At 37.0% G+C, this 16,965-nt stretch overlaps 1 protein-coding gene across 2 annotated transcripts in view; it reads right to left on the bottom strand.

The window, feature by feature from the left end:
- PIK3C2A (phosphatidylinositol-4-phosphate 3-kinase catalytic subunit type 2 alpha) overlaps nt 1-16,965 on the bottom strand; it is a 167,616-nt gene that overhangs the window by 59,071 nt on the left and 91,580 nt on the right. For both annotated transcript variants that reach the window (XM_057317081.1, XM_026487210.4), the window contains one exon: nt 12,948-14,082. In XM_057317081.1, the coding sequence (XP_057173064.1) occupies nt 12,948-14,018 (1,071 nt within the window). In that variant the 5' untranslated portion in view covers nt 14,019-14,082. The remainder of the gene's footprint in view (nt 1-12,947; nt 14,083-16,965) is intronic.

A 16,965-nucleotide genomic window follows, 5' to 3' on the forward strand; every position in this document is an offset into this window, starting at 1 on the left:
GGGAAAATAAATCCTACCAGTTACAAAGTTTTATATTATAGATTTTTATCTTTGTAAAAGTAATACCAGCTAAGCTTTGAAGTTCATTGGTTTTACTTGCTCAAAAGTAGAAGTAGGCTGTACTTTGTACTGGTCAACAAGAATGGAATGCTAAAGATATTTCCATTCAAAATCTTCCTGAAATAAATGCTTCAGAAACTTAACAGCTGAATAAAATTAAAGGACTACACTGTTTTAAGAAAGTGAAAACATCAAACCCATTTGGGACTCCTCTAGTAATCAGGAATTCTATTTTTTCAACTTTGGCCCCGAATTCCAAGAAAGCAGCTTGTTCTTTGCGTAAGAGAATGAGTTTTAGGAGTTAGCAGGCATTTTCCATGTTAATAAACTTATGCAAAAAAGTTTATTGTCTGATCAAACTGTGTGCAATGCTTTAATGAGATAAATTCACTACCCAAGCATAGACAAACAGCAGAGTTCATTTGGAAGTGTCTTTTTAAAAAGAGATTTTATTTATTTGAGAGCGAGCGTGAGCACAAGTGCCTGAGCGGGGAGGTGGGGGGTTGGGAGGGGTGGCCGAGGGAGCAGAGGAGGAGGGAGAGCGAGGGGGAAAGAATGTTAGACTCCATGCTGAATGCTGAGCACAGAGCCCAACACGGGGCTTGATATCAGGACCCTGAGACCATAACCTGAGCTGAAACCAAGAGATGTTTAACGGACTGGGCCACCAAGGCACCCCCATTTAGAGGTGTTTTGACTTATTACATAAAAATACTTAGTCTGACACAAATTTCAAATGTAAATTTCCTTTGAAATTAACCTGAAATTAATTAAATTAAAATTGGAATATTCTCAATTCAAAATTAAGTGAATGAGAATACAGTACATACATTTCAAGAATTGTAATGGAATTCATTGACCATGGCACACAAAAATACCTTGTCAGAAAAATTACTGAAAATTTAGGGCAACAATTCCTTTATGAATTTCCTTCTTTTAAAATGTGTCAGAGCCCTTTCTCCTAGAATGTGATATGCACATTTAAGAGGGGGAAAAAACAAAACAAAACAAAACACAAAACAAGCCTTGAGTTCTAGAAAATCACAACTAAAAATAACACAGCTCATGGGAAAAACAGAGTTAAAGCAAACAATTCAAAATCAGTGTAACTTTGTAATCAAGGCCTCAACCAAAATAACAAGTCCTTATAAAAATACACACACAGTTAAATCTCCACTTGACTTTGCACCTAGCATTATGGTCTTAGATCCTTTGAAGCCTTAAACCCTGGAACTCCTGCTTCCTCCTTTGTGATATGGATTTTTGAGGGCATTTGCTTCTAGTCAAGACCAATATCAGCGAGGTTAAAAATACAATCTAGGATGTAGACAACTTCACGAAAGTTCTTAAAGCAGAGACAGGTCTTCACAGCTTCTTTGTCTGCACTTACTGCTCTACCAGAGAGTTTAATATGGAATATTAAATTAATATGGAATATTAATATGTGGAATATGGAATCATTCTTGAAGCGACTCAATCAATCACCATCTTCACTAGAAGACAACACTTCTGCAGGATTTCCAATGTTTTTCTTAATATTTTCTCACACTACTAAGGCTTTCTCTTTAATTGTAAGAAAGTTTGTTCTTGATTGTTTTAAAATGTTACATGCTGGAAAGATTATGTCTGAATTAATGCCACTTCTCCACTTTACTGACATCAAGTTGATATTAACCAATTATACAAGTTAATTTGTGTTACAGAAACAAGTGCTGTAGCAAATAAACCATATAACCCTGAAAATGAGATTTGATATTTCTACAAATTCTCTGGTCTGACATATCAAGTTTGCCATAATCTAATCCAATCGCACTTCCCAGAACTTCCTAAATGATTTCTATGTTTCCATTAGCTTGAATCATATCCTGTTCCTAACACAAACTGAACTATCCTATGAATCTTTGTTTTAGTGTTCAATGCCTTCCTCCTAACCTGCCCTCACAACCCAAGTCAAAAACTGTTACTTCATCTGCAGTGTTCTTTATGATTACTCAGCATGAAACAATTCTCCCCTCCTACCACTTCTAAGTACTTAGTCTGAACCAAACACCATATCATCACATCCTGTTTTATATTTGTCATAATGTGAAAGCCCTTTGAAGATAAAAATCTAATTTTATTGAATGTTATATTCTTGTAGAACTTTATATCCAGTTCAGAAGACACCCAATCATTGGTTCAATTTGGGAAAGGGAGAACAGAGAGTTATTAATAAGTATAGTTTGTTTTATAAGATGAAAAGTTATGGGAATGGATGGTGGTGATGGTTGTACAACAATGTAAATGTATTTAATACCACTGAACTGTACACTTAAAAATGGTAAAGATGGTAAATTTGGTTATGTGTATTTTACCACCACCACCCCAAAAAATCTAGCAGTTACTGAGCATTTATTACATGCCAAGCCCTGCTATAAGAAATTTACAAGTATATATTTTTCATTTATTTCTCACAAAGCTCTAGCAGGTGGGTAATGTTATAATCCCCATTTTACAATTAAAAAGTGGTGCACAGAGAAGTTAATTAACAAACACAAGGTCACATAGCTAATATAATCAGTGAGGATTTCAAACCAGGCAGCCTAGCTTCAGAATCACATGCTTAATGACTCTGCCATTCTAACCTCTCAAAAAAGTCTCCCTAAAAAACTTAAAAACACAATGAGAAAAACAACATTATGACCTTTTCAGAAGCAATGCTATAGAAAACTTGTATTTTTGCTTGACCCAATAATCATCTTTCCTCCTTTAATTCTTTTTCATATTTTACTTATTAACATATTTTGAATCTCCTTAGTGGCATTTATAGATTTTTTAAAATTTTTTTATAGATTTTTTTAACCAAAAAAAATTGTATTATTCAGAGTGCCTTTCATGAATTAAGTCTTTCCTTTCAAGAAGGTTATAAATTTCAATTGACAGTGACAGAAATAGACTACAACTAATTCTCTAGTCATACATCAAGACAAAAACAACACCTGAAAAGTTAACTCAAAAATGTTTTTATTTTGTTTTTACAAAGTAAAAAACAGTTGAGCTGCCAAGGTGTCATCTCATACATTAACATTAGATTTTTTGTTTTTCTCCTTTCTGGGACAAAAAAAAAAAAAAAAATTTTTTTTTAAAGATATCTCAGTGAGGAGGCCATCTCACATGCCTTTATTTTTTATTTTTATTTTTTTTAAATATTTATTTGACAGAGACACAGCAAGAGAGGGAACACAAGCAGGGGGAGTGGGAGAAGGAGAAGCAGGCTTCCCCCTTAGCGGGGAGCCCGATGTGGGGCTCAATCCCAGGACCTAGGATCATGACCTGAGCCAAAGGCAGATGCTTAACAACTGAGCCACCCAGGTGTCCCCCAATTTTTTTTTTAACATTTTACACTTTACACCTATTCCCTCAACTCTTGCCCCCAAAACCTCCCTTAAAATTCCACTCAAACAACCTAGGCATCAAATCATCTCTTTCCTCCATTGATGTTGCATGAACCTTTATGCAGCATTCAAGGCTTTCTATGTTGTACTGCAGTTATACGCACACACGGTGTCTCTTCCTTCTAACCCAAGTTCTTTAAGGATTCGGTCTGTGAGTGGTTAATCTGTAACCCATACGTTGTATCCTCAAATATTTTTCAACGAATCAAAGAGACAAATAAGAAAAAATTGCTAGGGGTGCCTGGGTGGCTCCGTCATTAGGCGTCTGCCTTTGGCTCAGGGAGTGATCCCAGCGTTCTGGGATTGAGTCCCACATCAGGCTCCTCCGCTGGGAGCCTGCTTCTTCCTCTCCCGCTCCCCCTGCTTGTGTTCCCTCTCTTGCTGCCTGTCTCTCTCTGTCAAATAAATAAATAAAATCTTAAAAAAAAAAGTGTGTATTCACATTTAAAAAAAAAAGAAAAAGAAAAAATTGCTAATACTATTATCTAATATACAGACGAAAGAAAGAAGAGGTCTATATGGAGAAGATAGTGAGTTCTCCAGTAAACATTTTAGGTTTGTAAATTCATGTAGTTGTTTGGTTACCATCTACAAGTATTCTATTCCAGGGCTAAAGGCATAGATTTGAGGATCATTTAATTTCTGCAATTTTCTACTGAGAAATTTCTCTCTGCTAATGGCTGTAGGCATCCATCAAGATCAATGAGAGTGCAATATCCCATATATACACATATGTAAAGAGATTTACTATATGACATTGGCTCCTGTGATTATAGAGGCTGCCAGGTCTCAAGATTTGTCAGTTGGCAAGCTGGAAACCCCGGAGACAATGGTATAGTTCCCAACTTCGTACAGCAGGGTCAAGACCCAGGAAGAGCTGATGTTTTTAGTTGGGAGTCCAAAGACAGGAAAAAACCCATGTCCAGCTCAAAGGCGGTCAGACTGGAGGAATTTCCCCCCATTAGAAGTAGGGTCAGCTGCTTTGTTCCATTCAGGCATTCAACTGGTTGGATGAGGTCCACCCACATTAGGGAGGGCAATCTGCCTTTACTCAGTCTACTGATTCAAATATTAATCTCATCCAGAAACACCCTTACAGATAAACCCAGGTTAATGTTTGATCAAATGTCTGAGCACCCCAGGGTACAATCAAATGGACACATAAAATTAACCATCAGAGCATCTCAACCAGAGAACCAAGGAGTCGTATCATTGCAAGAGTGTAGACCAGTAGCTTTCAACTATCTTGGAGCCTCAAAATTAAGCACTGACCAAGAGAGTACAGGTAAGAGATATTAAAGACAACTAGAGCAAATCCTTGGAGAAATGCCTATGTTTAGAAGCTAGACAAAGGAAAAGAAATCAAAGATTACAGGAGGAAAACTAGGAAGTAGATTTAACTAGGGCCACAGAAGAGAAGTTTCAAGGGAAAGATGTAGTCAACTGTTGCAAATGAAGTAAAAGAGTGAATATGGTCACCAGATTGGCAATTAGTATTCATATTACCAGAAACAAGCTTCTGCAATATGATAAAAACAGGGGAGGATGGTGAGAGATTGGAAAGGCAGTAACTACAAATTCTTCTTTAAAGAGTAATGGTAGAAAATACCCTGGGGAGACAAGTACAAGAAAAGAGCTGAAAGAGTGAAGTTTCAAAAAAGTGAATGAATAGCTCTCTCTTTTCATCCAAACCAGAAAGAAGAGGCAAATCTGAGGTGGGTAAGTGCATGCAGAAAATGGTCTTAACCTCGGTAATTTAAAAAAAAAAAAGTAGTAAGGTCATGCACCAGAGGAGGCAGAAAGGGTAGATTAGGAAAGTGATGAAGGCTTGAAATAATTCGCAAAACTCTACCAGTGTATGTTTTGTAAAGCAGTTTTAAGAATATGGGAAAGCTTTACACCTACTCAGATGCAAGATTCAGGCCATACTGTCCCAGAAATTAGACTGCATAACAAATTTTCAATAAATGTACTTTAAGCATTACGTATGTGTGTGTGAGTGTGTGTGTATTATATGTATTTATCAGTTACTATTTGGAACAAAGTTAATCACTTCCTTATTTGAATTTTTAAACAGTTTTACAAAGAGACGTCACTAAGCTATTCAAATAGTTTACTACATCCAGCTAGACAACGAAAATCATTTTGTTCTGTGTTCCCTCTTGTTTAGGGGCGCCTGGGTGGCTCAGTCAGTTGAGCATCTGACTCTTGATTTTGGCTCAGGTCATGATCTCAGGGTAATGGATCAAGCCCCAAGACATGGTCCAAATTCAGCATGGAGTGTGCCTGGGATTTTCTTCTCCCTCTGCCCCTCCCCCACAAAATAAATACAATCTTAAAAAAAAAAAAAAAGATTCCCTCTTGTTTAAAATTAATGATAGACATTCTGCCAATGGGGGATATAAATGTTTATAATGTTAATATAGTTAACTTTTAGGAAGAATACCCACAGAACTTTGCAAAGCCAGTACTATGAAAATAATTTGATTCACTACTAAAATCTTTGCAATCTGCTCCAAGTAGCTAAATTTATAGCTACTAACTGAAACCTAAGTTGCCATACGACAATTCTAAATTCTATGCTGCCTTTTCCTGGTATTGGTCACAAAAATCTGAACCAAAGCATTTAGATTATTATTAACAAAAGACACTAGAAGGAAACAGGAAGTAAGCTTGCTGAGTGAGAAGAAAAATACTCTTTCACCACAAAGCATAAAATTCTTACAGGAAATGAATACTTGAGCATGTAAATTAATTATAAAGAATAGGCATTACAATCTTATTTCCCAACAAAAAATATGAATCTCAGGGAAAAGTTTTTAAATAAGGATGAATGGTGTCTGAAAAATTAAAAGATCCATGCCTGTTTGTACCACAGACTTCGAAAGTCAGCCTATTATTAGTGCTCTCTTTACCTGCCCCTTTTGGCCTAAATCAAACCAAACTTTATCTTCATGTACACAAACAAAATGATGAAATCTTAGTGTTAATAAGTGTGGGCTTAGAATTTTTCTTTTTTTTTTTTAAGATTTTATTTATTTATTTGACAGAGAGAGAGAGAGAGACGGCCAGGGAGAGAGGGAACACAAGCAGGGGGAGTGGGAGAGGAAGCAGCAGCCTCCCAGTGGAGCAGGGAGCCTGATGCGGGGCTCGATCCCAGGACCCTGGGATCAGGCCCTGAGCCGAAGGCAGACGCTTAACAACTGAGCCACCCAGGCGCCCCAGAACTTTCTTTTGATAATAAAAATCATTTTACAGCATTTGTAACAAGTACACACCAAACCTCTGATTGAAGACTTCAGATAATAGTGCACTGAACTGAGAACCTGACAGGAACCATCATAATTAAATGACTATTTCTAGGTTCCACTGTTAATATTTAACAATAATACCTGCCTCCTTGAATTTTCTTCCTCATTGGTCCTTGTTCTATTTTCTGGAACAATGGACTTTAAAATTAAGTTACTAACCTGAATTTCTCAATTCACATCGAAAAATATAAACAGGATTTGCTTAATTTTAACCTTTCTGTAAAACTTTCAGCACCTGCTACCACTTGTCTGTTATAATCTAGCACAAAATGCTACTATACTGTAGCACAAAGGTAACATACTTAATATACTGTGAAATTTAGTACATCACTATTTCGTCTTTTTTACAAGAAAACCATGATTTTCAGTTATTCTACTTCCTGAATAGGTTTGAGAAACTATGTCCAAAATACAAAACTTTATTATTTTTTTTAAAGATTTTATTTATTTGAGAGAGAGTGAGATAGAGAGAGAGAGAGAGGGAGGGAGAGATCAGCAGCAGGGGGAAGGGTAGAGGGAGAGGCAGACTTCCTGCTGAGCAGGGAGTCCAATGCAGGACTTGACCCCAGGACCCTGGGATCATGACCTGAGCTGAAGGCAGACGCTTAACCAACTGAGCCACCCAGGCACCCCCAAAATACAAAACTTTAGAAGAAAGAAAAAAAGTCCATTTCCTCTTACATGGGAACTTTCCAAACTTTAAATATTATTCCTGAAAGGGATCCCAGAACTCATCCAGTCTGATGGAGGGACAGAAGCAGAAAAATATTCACCTTTAGTCCAGAAGGCTGACCTATAGCCTGCATAGTTTCGATAAGGTTGCTAAGTTCTTAAAGGGTCTCATGACTGCCTATAAATCTCACTGATAATTAATATCAAACTGAATAAGCACCAGAGAAATATTATGTAGTTTTACGAGTAGAAATTCAAAGACATCTATGATTTAATACTCCCTGCACATCCCCTCCCCCTTGAGCACTAAGCATATAACCACCAGCTTCATACAACAAGTTAAGCTCTTTTTGCCCATGGGTCCTGTCCCTGTTCTAATTAAATAAACTAAGTTGCACTGTGAAACATCTCAAGAATTCTGTCTTGATTATCACACTCAATGATCCGGCAACATAACCATCTTTATTTCATAGATGATGAAACTCAGATCCAGGGAGTGACTTATCTTCAATTAATATTCTCTTCAAAAAAAAAACCAAGGGGCGCCTGAGTGGCGCAGTCGTTAAGCGTCTGCCTTCGGCTCAGGGCGTGATCCCGGCGTTCTGGGATCGAGTCCCACATCGGGCTCCTCCGCTGGGAGCCTGCTTCTTCCTCTCCCACTCCCCTGCTCTGTTCCCTCTCTCGCTGGCTGTCTCTCTGTCACATAAATAAAATCTTAAAAAAAAAAAATACAAAAAAAAAAAAAAAAAAACCCAAAAACCAAAAAACTCTTCTTCAGGCAAAACATTTCCAATCTTTTCAACAGTTCCTTAAAGGACACAGCTTCTAGATCCTGAAAACTGTAGTCATTTCTTTTCAAGACACACTCTAGTTTGCCAGTGGCTCCTCTTAGAATATGGAGCTCACACAAAATTATTAGGTAGGATTTTAATAGAGCAGAGTATAATGGAATGATTAACAACTGCATTCCTCAGCCAGGCTGCACTTAGACTCCTTTAAGACTGGGCAGGTAGCCTAAGCCACCTCAATTCAGAAATTGTGCCATTTAGTAAAGCTGTTGATACACACATTCTAGTAATCAAGCTCCAATCTGACTGCTCAGCTGATCAAATCATGCTATTTTTGCTTACCTGGCTTTGCATACTCATGTTTCTCATAAACAGTTTGCTCACTGCTTGATCCTTACCTCCCCCATACTTGAACTTTTTAATTTTTTTTTAAAGTAGGCTCCACACCCAGCATGGAGCCGAAGGTGGGCCTCAAACTCATGACTCTAAGATCAAGACAGGAGCTAAGATCAACAGACACTCAACTGACTGAGCCACCCAGGTGCCCTGCCCCATACTTAAAGCAAAATCTACAGGCTTCTGTTAAAACTGATGCTCAGAAGCCTAGTTAATTCTTGGAGTCTGAGCAACTAGCAGTTCTCTGCAACTTGCATGTGATCTGATTTCCCAGATCTTCCTAGGGAAACTACCTACCCTCAGTAGTCCTGCAAGATATTCTCTGAAAGCACCACAAATATGGAAAATATCAAGATGGTAATATGACAAATATTAAAAATAAGGAGGAAAAGATGTATGTAGGGAGGCAATGAAAGGTACATGGGTACCACAGTCCTGTCCCCACCAAAAGAAAGGGTGGAGAAAACAGGAGTTGAACTATAAGAGACCAGTCTAAACTAAAGAGAGGAAAAGGGAAAGGAAGCAGGGTTTTGCAGCAAAAGTATTAACAACCTAAGTTGCAAAGAAACTATTTCCAGGGTACTTTATTTTTATGTTTTGCTATTTGTCTTGTCATCCTCCCAATTTCATAGGCTCCTGAGGTATGAAGAAACTAAATTTAAAGTTATCTAATCAAGAGGTTCCAAATGCCAGTCCAAGGGATCACGTTAGCTGCATAAGAATCACTTATGGAAGGAAATTTTTGATAAAAGTTATCTTTCCCCTCAAATTCCAAAATCTCCCTCTTCCTCCCACCCCCAAACACACAAAATGAGGACTGAATAAACCCAAACTCCTCTGCAGGGCACTGTGACATGCATGTCTGGGAAGCTGATTATTTCACCCATGTTTGACTATCTCCTATAACAGGAAACTTACTACTTCCAAAACAGCATGTTCTATTCACTAAAAGGGGGAGGGAAGAGCGATTTTAGAGTCACATGGGTCTGAATACCAGCTTTACGAATAATTCTATGGCATTTTTCTTAAGCTCTAATGTAATATTATGGAAATTTTCAGACATAACAAAAGTAGAGAGAATATAATAAACACCCACATATCCACCACCAGCTTCAATAATTATAGATGCAACAAGATTGGCTATATGTGATAAGCACCCCATTCCCAGCTCCTCATTCTATTAAAACTATAAAGCAATTTATTACATTTCATTTGCAAATTCTTCAGTATACATCTCTAAAATATAAGAGCTCATTTAACTTCAATACCATTATTACATGAAAAAATTAATAGTTCCTTAACTTCTTTACATTTCCTCAACTGTAAAATAGGTATGGGTTGCTCTGTCCTCATAGGATTCTTAGGAACTCTCTATTGTCTCTGGGACTATTAAAAAAAAAAAAAAAAGTGCAGTTTGAACATTTACACACAAAAAGAATATAGCTCTTAGATTCTGAGTTCTGATCTTGGATCACTGGACAGTAAATAATTCCAGTGATCCAGAAACCTTAAGATGATAACCACAATTCATCTAGAATGGTAATCTCAGCTCACCTGGAATAATGTTTCCCTTAGTGGATAAATGACTTTCCAATCCCGAGCAAGTTAGAATTTGAGACAGATAATGAAATAAACCAGTCATTTAGAAATATTTTATTAAATTCAAGATAATCTACATATTGTGGTCACAATGCATATATTGTAGAGATGGGAATACATACATACAAAGGTGTGATTCAAGGAGCAGGATTATTTGAAAGTGACCTGGATGCTCATTCTGAATTGCATGGACAATCAGGGGCTCTCTGTCTTCTACCACTGGGAGGACTGAGCCTACACTTAGCTCCCTACAGGACTAGGAGCTTCCTTTTCTCTGATAGCAGAACTTTCCATAGTTCCTAAGATCTCCAAGTTCTAGGCAGTTGCCCTTCCCAAACAACTCCTGAGAACAGCTGAAATCCCTAATCCAGACTACATGGTGTCAGGCACCATGCTGTCAGGCTTCACCCATAAAAAGGAGACACACACTTGGGGAGGGATCTCTTCATTGGAACACTGACCAAAATGTGAATCCAGCCATTTAAAAATGTACAATTCACTGGCTTTCAGTACATTCACAATGTTGTGTGGTCATCACCACTATAGTAAGAACACTGAAATGGTCTAATTCTAGAACATTTTCATCCCCCCCCCCCCAAAAAAAAAAACCTCTGTACCCATTAAGCAAACATCCTCATTCCCACCTTCCCCCACCCCTGGAAAATACTGGTGTGCTTTCTTTCTCTATGAATTTGCCTTTTCTGGACATATGATATAAAATGAATCATACAATACATGGTCTTTTGTATCTGGCTTCTTTCATTTATAATGTTTTTAAGGTTCATCCATGTTATAATATATATCAGGACTTCACTGTTTTTTTGTAGGTAATATTCCACTGTATGAACATAACACTTTGGTTTACCCATTCATCAGCTGATGGGACAGTTGGGTTGTTTCCATTTGGGGGCTATTATGAATAAAGTTACTATGGACTATCTAATTTTTAGAACGAGTAAATGACTTAAATAGACATTTCTCTAAAAAAGATATACAAATAACCAATTAAGAACATGAAAAGATACTCAACATTATTAATCATCAGGAAACGTAAATCAAAACCACAATGATCCATCAGGATGGCTATAATCCAAAAAAAGGAAATTCACAAGTGCTGGCAAGAATGTGGAGAAACTGCATCTCTCATACATTGCTGATGGGATATAAAATGGTGCAGCCACTATGCAGAGCAGTTTGGTAATGCCTCAAAAAGCTAAACATAGAATTACCAGCAACTCCTCTTCTAGGTATATTCCCCCAGCCCCCGTTTGTTTTTGTTTTTTTATGACTCACGGCTTAAAGTTTCCCCTTCTCCTTTTAAATACTTTAGAAAATGATTGTTATTTTGTAAAAACAAAAACCACAAGATGACAGAGATATTAAGAGAAAATAATTTTACATTATATTTAGGATTCCAATTTAAAATGTATAATTAACTTGCAATTTTTGAAAAGTATTAAGAGATTATGTGACTAAATCTGTAAATACTGAAAAGCTTAAAAGAACTTAACACGCTCTTAGTGTGAGCTGTAGTCAAAATACACTTAAAAAACATTGTATTAGTTAAGATTTTCCTCTTTTCTGATAATGTCATCCAAAAACATCCTCATCTTTTTTTCTAAGCCTCCTTACTACCTGCTTCTTTCTCCAAAATGGCTTTTTGAAGTCACAATTCAAGATACACCTATCCAAAATCATGCAAAATCTGATTCTTTGTGGGTGGGAGGATGGGGTAACTGGGTAATGGGCATTAAGGAGGGCATGTGATGTGATGAGCACTGGGTGTTATATGCAACCGATGAATTGCTGAACACTACATCTGAAACTAATGGTGTACTATGTGTTGGCTAATTGAATTTAAATTTAAAAAAAATTTTGCTTCTCCTTCCCTAAAGGTTAGTTGATTCCCAGTGCCTACAGAGTGGTTAAGTGCTGACCTAATTAGCTGAATGCTATAATTCACATTAAGGGGAGAATGAGGCTTAAACATTCCCAAGATCCACAGATATCATAAGAGCAAAATAGAAATCTGCAAAGATATACTGTATTTCAAAAGGAAAAGTCTAAACCGTGCTGCCTCTCTTCTGAAGGAAGAGATCCTTTCCCAGCCACCCTTAACTAATTTTTACACATAGTAAGACGATGTGAACTCAGCCAACTACACCACATAGACTATAGTTCCATTCCTGACTTTTATCAAAATAGGTGTTTAAATAGAGTCCTTTAATGGCTTTTATTTCCCTCCCTCCCTTTCTTCCACTCATTGATTCATGGTTAAAATCAACAAAATAATACATGGGGAAATTTCCATAATGGGGTTAAAAACCAAAATTCCTTGTTTACCCTGAAAAATTAAACAGATAATGAAGAGAAAGTAGGACCATATATAATAAGAAGACATGGAAAGATGGATAAAAATTATCTTAAAAGCCTATCAGTGACAGCCAGATCCTTGTAGAGGATTTTTAAATTTATAATTCTATAAAAAATATTAATAGCAACTAATTGCTCAATTGACCTAAACACATTTAATCCTTTCCCACACAATCTAAGATTCGCAGTACATTTAAGAATAAAGAAAACAAGATTCAAAATGAAAAATAGTTTTTACCTAATAGATTATATACTTAAACATGAATTCTGTGTTATACTACTAAATTTGAGAAGTTAGTAAGAAAAGACTATACCTGAGATATTTGGCCCTGGACTTTTGTAAACTGAGTTGTTCGAATATTTAAAGACTGGCTTCTTGTTACCGTTGCCCCAGAAGGAGATTTTCCATTCACCTTTCTTTCAAGGTGGCAACTTGCTGGTGATCGCTCTTCAAGAAGAACAGCATCCCAAGGATCCTCTGCTAGTAAACCTGGAATATTTTTCTCTTCTTCATGGTCTAATACCTCCACACTGTCCACCTTAGGTTTACTTAGGGGATCCAAGTCTAACCAGTCGAATTTACTTATATCTTCAGACTTTGGAGATACCTGTAGATTGTTGACTGTTGCTTTTGAATTTGTGATCTCCAAATCAGTTCTTGCTTTTCCATTTTTTAAAAATTCTGATGTACTAGCTATTTTGTCAAACAGCTTTGCCATGTCAGGACTGACTACTGGACGATAGACAGGTAAGCTTCCTTGTGGATGAAAGGGCGTGGCAGGTGTCAAAGGGTATGAAAAATATGGAGACTGTCCTGGAAAAGTTAAATATATAGGTTCTGTTGATGGAAAAGTAGGCATTCTTGGATTGAAGCCATTTTGGAATGCAGTCTGTTTACTGCTATAAGTTGACTGATAAATAGAAGGTAAAGTGTAAGTGGAAGGCCCAGATAATCCAGGTGGCCACTGTCCTCTCTGAATAGTAGGTCTAAGATAGACCTGTGTTGAAAATGAAGGGCTCAGAACAGGAGTAACTGGCAAGACAGGTGTTTTCCTAGTCTCGAAACTGTCATCCAGCAATAGTTTCTCAAGTTCGGCTTGGGTGAGCTTTTCTACATCAATATCTACTGCTCTTTTTTGGCTGTCAGATTCAGGAAACACCATGAGATCATAATCTTGTTTGTTATAAACTTGTGCTTTTTGTCTGGTGTTGCTTGACAACTCAAAGCCTCTCTGATTTTCAGTCACTCGTCTGTCCTTTTGCAGTTTTGCTAAAGCCTCTGCTTCCATCTGTAATGCTTCTTCTTTGTCCACTTCTTTTGTTCTTGTTGCTTCCAGATGTGATGAACATTGCTTAAATCCATTATTGCTAGATATCTGAGCCATGTCCACTTAAAAGACCAAACCTTCCCTAATCGATTTTTTCTTGTAGCTTCCAAAATAGCAAGACCTACACATAAAAATAAACATAAAACTCAATTAGATTTTTTAAACACAAATTTATTGTTTGTAACCTACCTCATATGGTTTAGGATTTAAAGCCACTTACAAATAAATGACCAAATCAAATATAATAAAATGAACAGTTCTGGGAAATCTGGGTGAAAGGAACATTTTAAAAATATACACTGCTGGGTTAAGGGATATGTTTAGACATACACGACTTTACTTCATTCCCTGACCTCACAGGAAAGCTAGCACTGTAAATGAACTCAAGAACCTTTCATTTCAGGTATCACAATGGCTACTGTTAACCAACGGCACTTTTGGCAGGACTCTTGGCACAAAATGGCTTAAGTGCTAGTCACATTTTCAAGAGTTTGAACAGGGTTTACTGTTATGCAAATAGCAAGTCAAAATGGGTTCAATCTTTTCCTGTTAAATTACTCATAAGCCAATTAGCAATAAAAGTATTCAATACCTACTCAACGAAATCAAGGAACTATTATCAAAACACCATATGAAAAACTGATTAACAGCTTATAATATTCTACAATTATTAATGTATAACATAACATAGATTAGAAAAATAAGAGTGTTAAAGCTACAAGAAGCTGCGCTACTCCATTCAAAGGTAAAATTACGGCTGAATTTGTCACAGTTTTGACCACACTTCTGCTAGATCACCTGTAGTTAAATCATTCGTTATAATACTGGGGCACCTTGCTGGCTCAGTCGGTGAAGCATGCGACTCTTGATCTCAGGGGTTTGAGTTTGAGCCCCACATTGGGCACAGAGTTTAAGAAAATAGTTATAATACTAAAACTTCTCCTTTTTAAATTGCTAAAATATTTATTCATAAACTAGAAGAAATAGTTTATTAAACTTTCTCATCGATCAGTTCATAAAAATTTGTAGTCTTCTATTTAAGATAAACACAATTCAGATAGAAATTACCCTAAGAAGCAAGATGACCAATTAAAGGGTTAGTTAGCTACTGTGTAACAGAAGGCGCATTTCTTGCTTCTAATCAATATGAATCAGGGGTTAATTTTGGGTTCTGGAGTCACATCACCTTGATTTATGAAGCTGTAAGAGTTTGGGTAAGTAAACACTTTTCCACATGCCTTAGTTTCCTAACTTTTAAAATGAAAAAGTAAGGGTGCCTGGGTGGCTCTGTCATTAAGCGTCTGCCTTCGGCTCAGGTCATGATCCCAGCCCCGCATGGGGCTCCCTGCTCAGCGGGAAGCCTGCTGCTCCCTCTCCCACTTATGCTGCTGGTGTTCCCTCTCTCGCTGTGTCTCTCTCTGTCCAATAAACAAATAAAATCCTTTAAAAAAATAAATAAATGAAATGAAATGAAAAAGTATCTATCTCCTATACTGTAAGGACTAAATGAAACAATGCAACTAAAAAGTGCTTATCGTTGGCCTCGAGCATAAGCATTAAATAAATCACATCTATTATTAATCTGCATTAATTTGAGATTCACCTAGCTTGAACGCCCAGAAATCAATGGAGCTCCTCCTTACATCTTTTTTCTAGCACAGTGCTTGTCTGTAGTATATACAAAATAAAAGTTTAATGACAGGAGGTAGGGAAACACTCAAAGTGAATTCACATTAATGTAACACAAATGAAAATCCTAAGTGTTGAGGTAATACTAAATGAAAAAGTTATTAGTGATGAGGACACAGAGATATTCAAGGAAGATATCCTTTGCAATTCTTTTATACAACTATAGTTGAACTTCTGAGGCATTTCACTGAAAAGCTTTTCCAAATTTTTCCCTTCTGTGGTAGACTGCAAAACTACACACAATGCACACTTAAAATTTGTATACTTCATTGTATGTAAACATTTCATCTCAAGAAAAAACTGTAAACAAATATTGACTTTCACTAAATATACACAAACTACTTAAAGTACTGATGTCTATTATTTACTCTGAAATTCATCAAAAATAATATAAGTATCTGATAGAGGGATAGATGGATAAACGTGTGATAAAGCAAGTACAGGAAAATATTAACAGAACAATCTAGTTGGTAAGCATATGGGTGTTCACTTTGAAATCCTTTCAACGTGGGTGCATGACTGAAAATTTTCACAAAATGTTGGATGAGGAAGAGGAGGCACAAACTCCTCTCATTCCAGTACACACTTCCCCTTTATAAAGGTACTTTGCTTCTCCTCCCATAAAGGGGGGTAGGGTGGGGTCTATTTCTCTACTTGATCTAAGCTGGCTCTGTGACTTGCTTTGACCAATACAATATGAAAGAAGTGACACTATGGGAGTTCTAAGTTCAGAAGAGCCTGACTGCTTCAGCTCTTCCTTTTCTGAGGGCAGCCACTGCCATGTGAATACTTATAGAGGATAAGAGCGCACTAGTAGAAAAAGGTCCAGCCGACAGTCATCACCAACCACCAAATACGAGTGAAGCCACCACCTCGGACCATTCATCCACAGTCCAAATGACCACATCCACATCAGTCACCCAAGGCAAGATCAGAAGATACCACCTAGCCTGAGTTCAAGCCAAACTGCTAACCCAGAAAATCATTTTGAAATGGTTTGTTACATAGCAATAAATAAGTGCTCAACCTTTTCTTCTTACTTTTAGAAAGCAAAACTGAAGCCACTAACCAATTTAACAGCAAATTTCTGTTTTAACTTCCACAGCCACCACTACCACCTTCAAGTGTCCTCAGAGAATGAACAGTTCCCTTTTCCTTCCTAAATCTGCCCCCTTCTACTTATATCCTTAATCCCACTGAATTCCCTTACTTCTTTATCAGTGATTGCCTCCTCTGCATTATTTTCTCTCTTACTCGCTTCTGCTCCTCTGCCATAAAAATGCTCAACTTTTCTACATACTGAGGTGGAAAAAAA

This window comes from Ursus arctos, unplaced genomic scaffold (genome assembly GCF_023065955.2).
Source record: "Ursus arctos isolate Adak ecotype North America unplaced genomic scaffold, UrsArc2.0 scaffold_23, whole genome shotgun sequence".
NCBI classification, from domain to species: Eukaryota; Metazoa; Chordata; class Mammalia; order Carnivora; family Ursidae; genus Ursus; species Ursus arctos.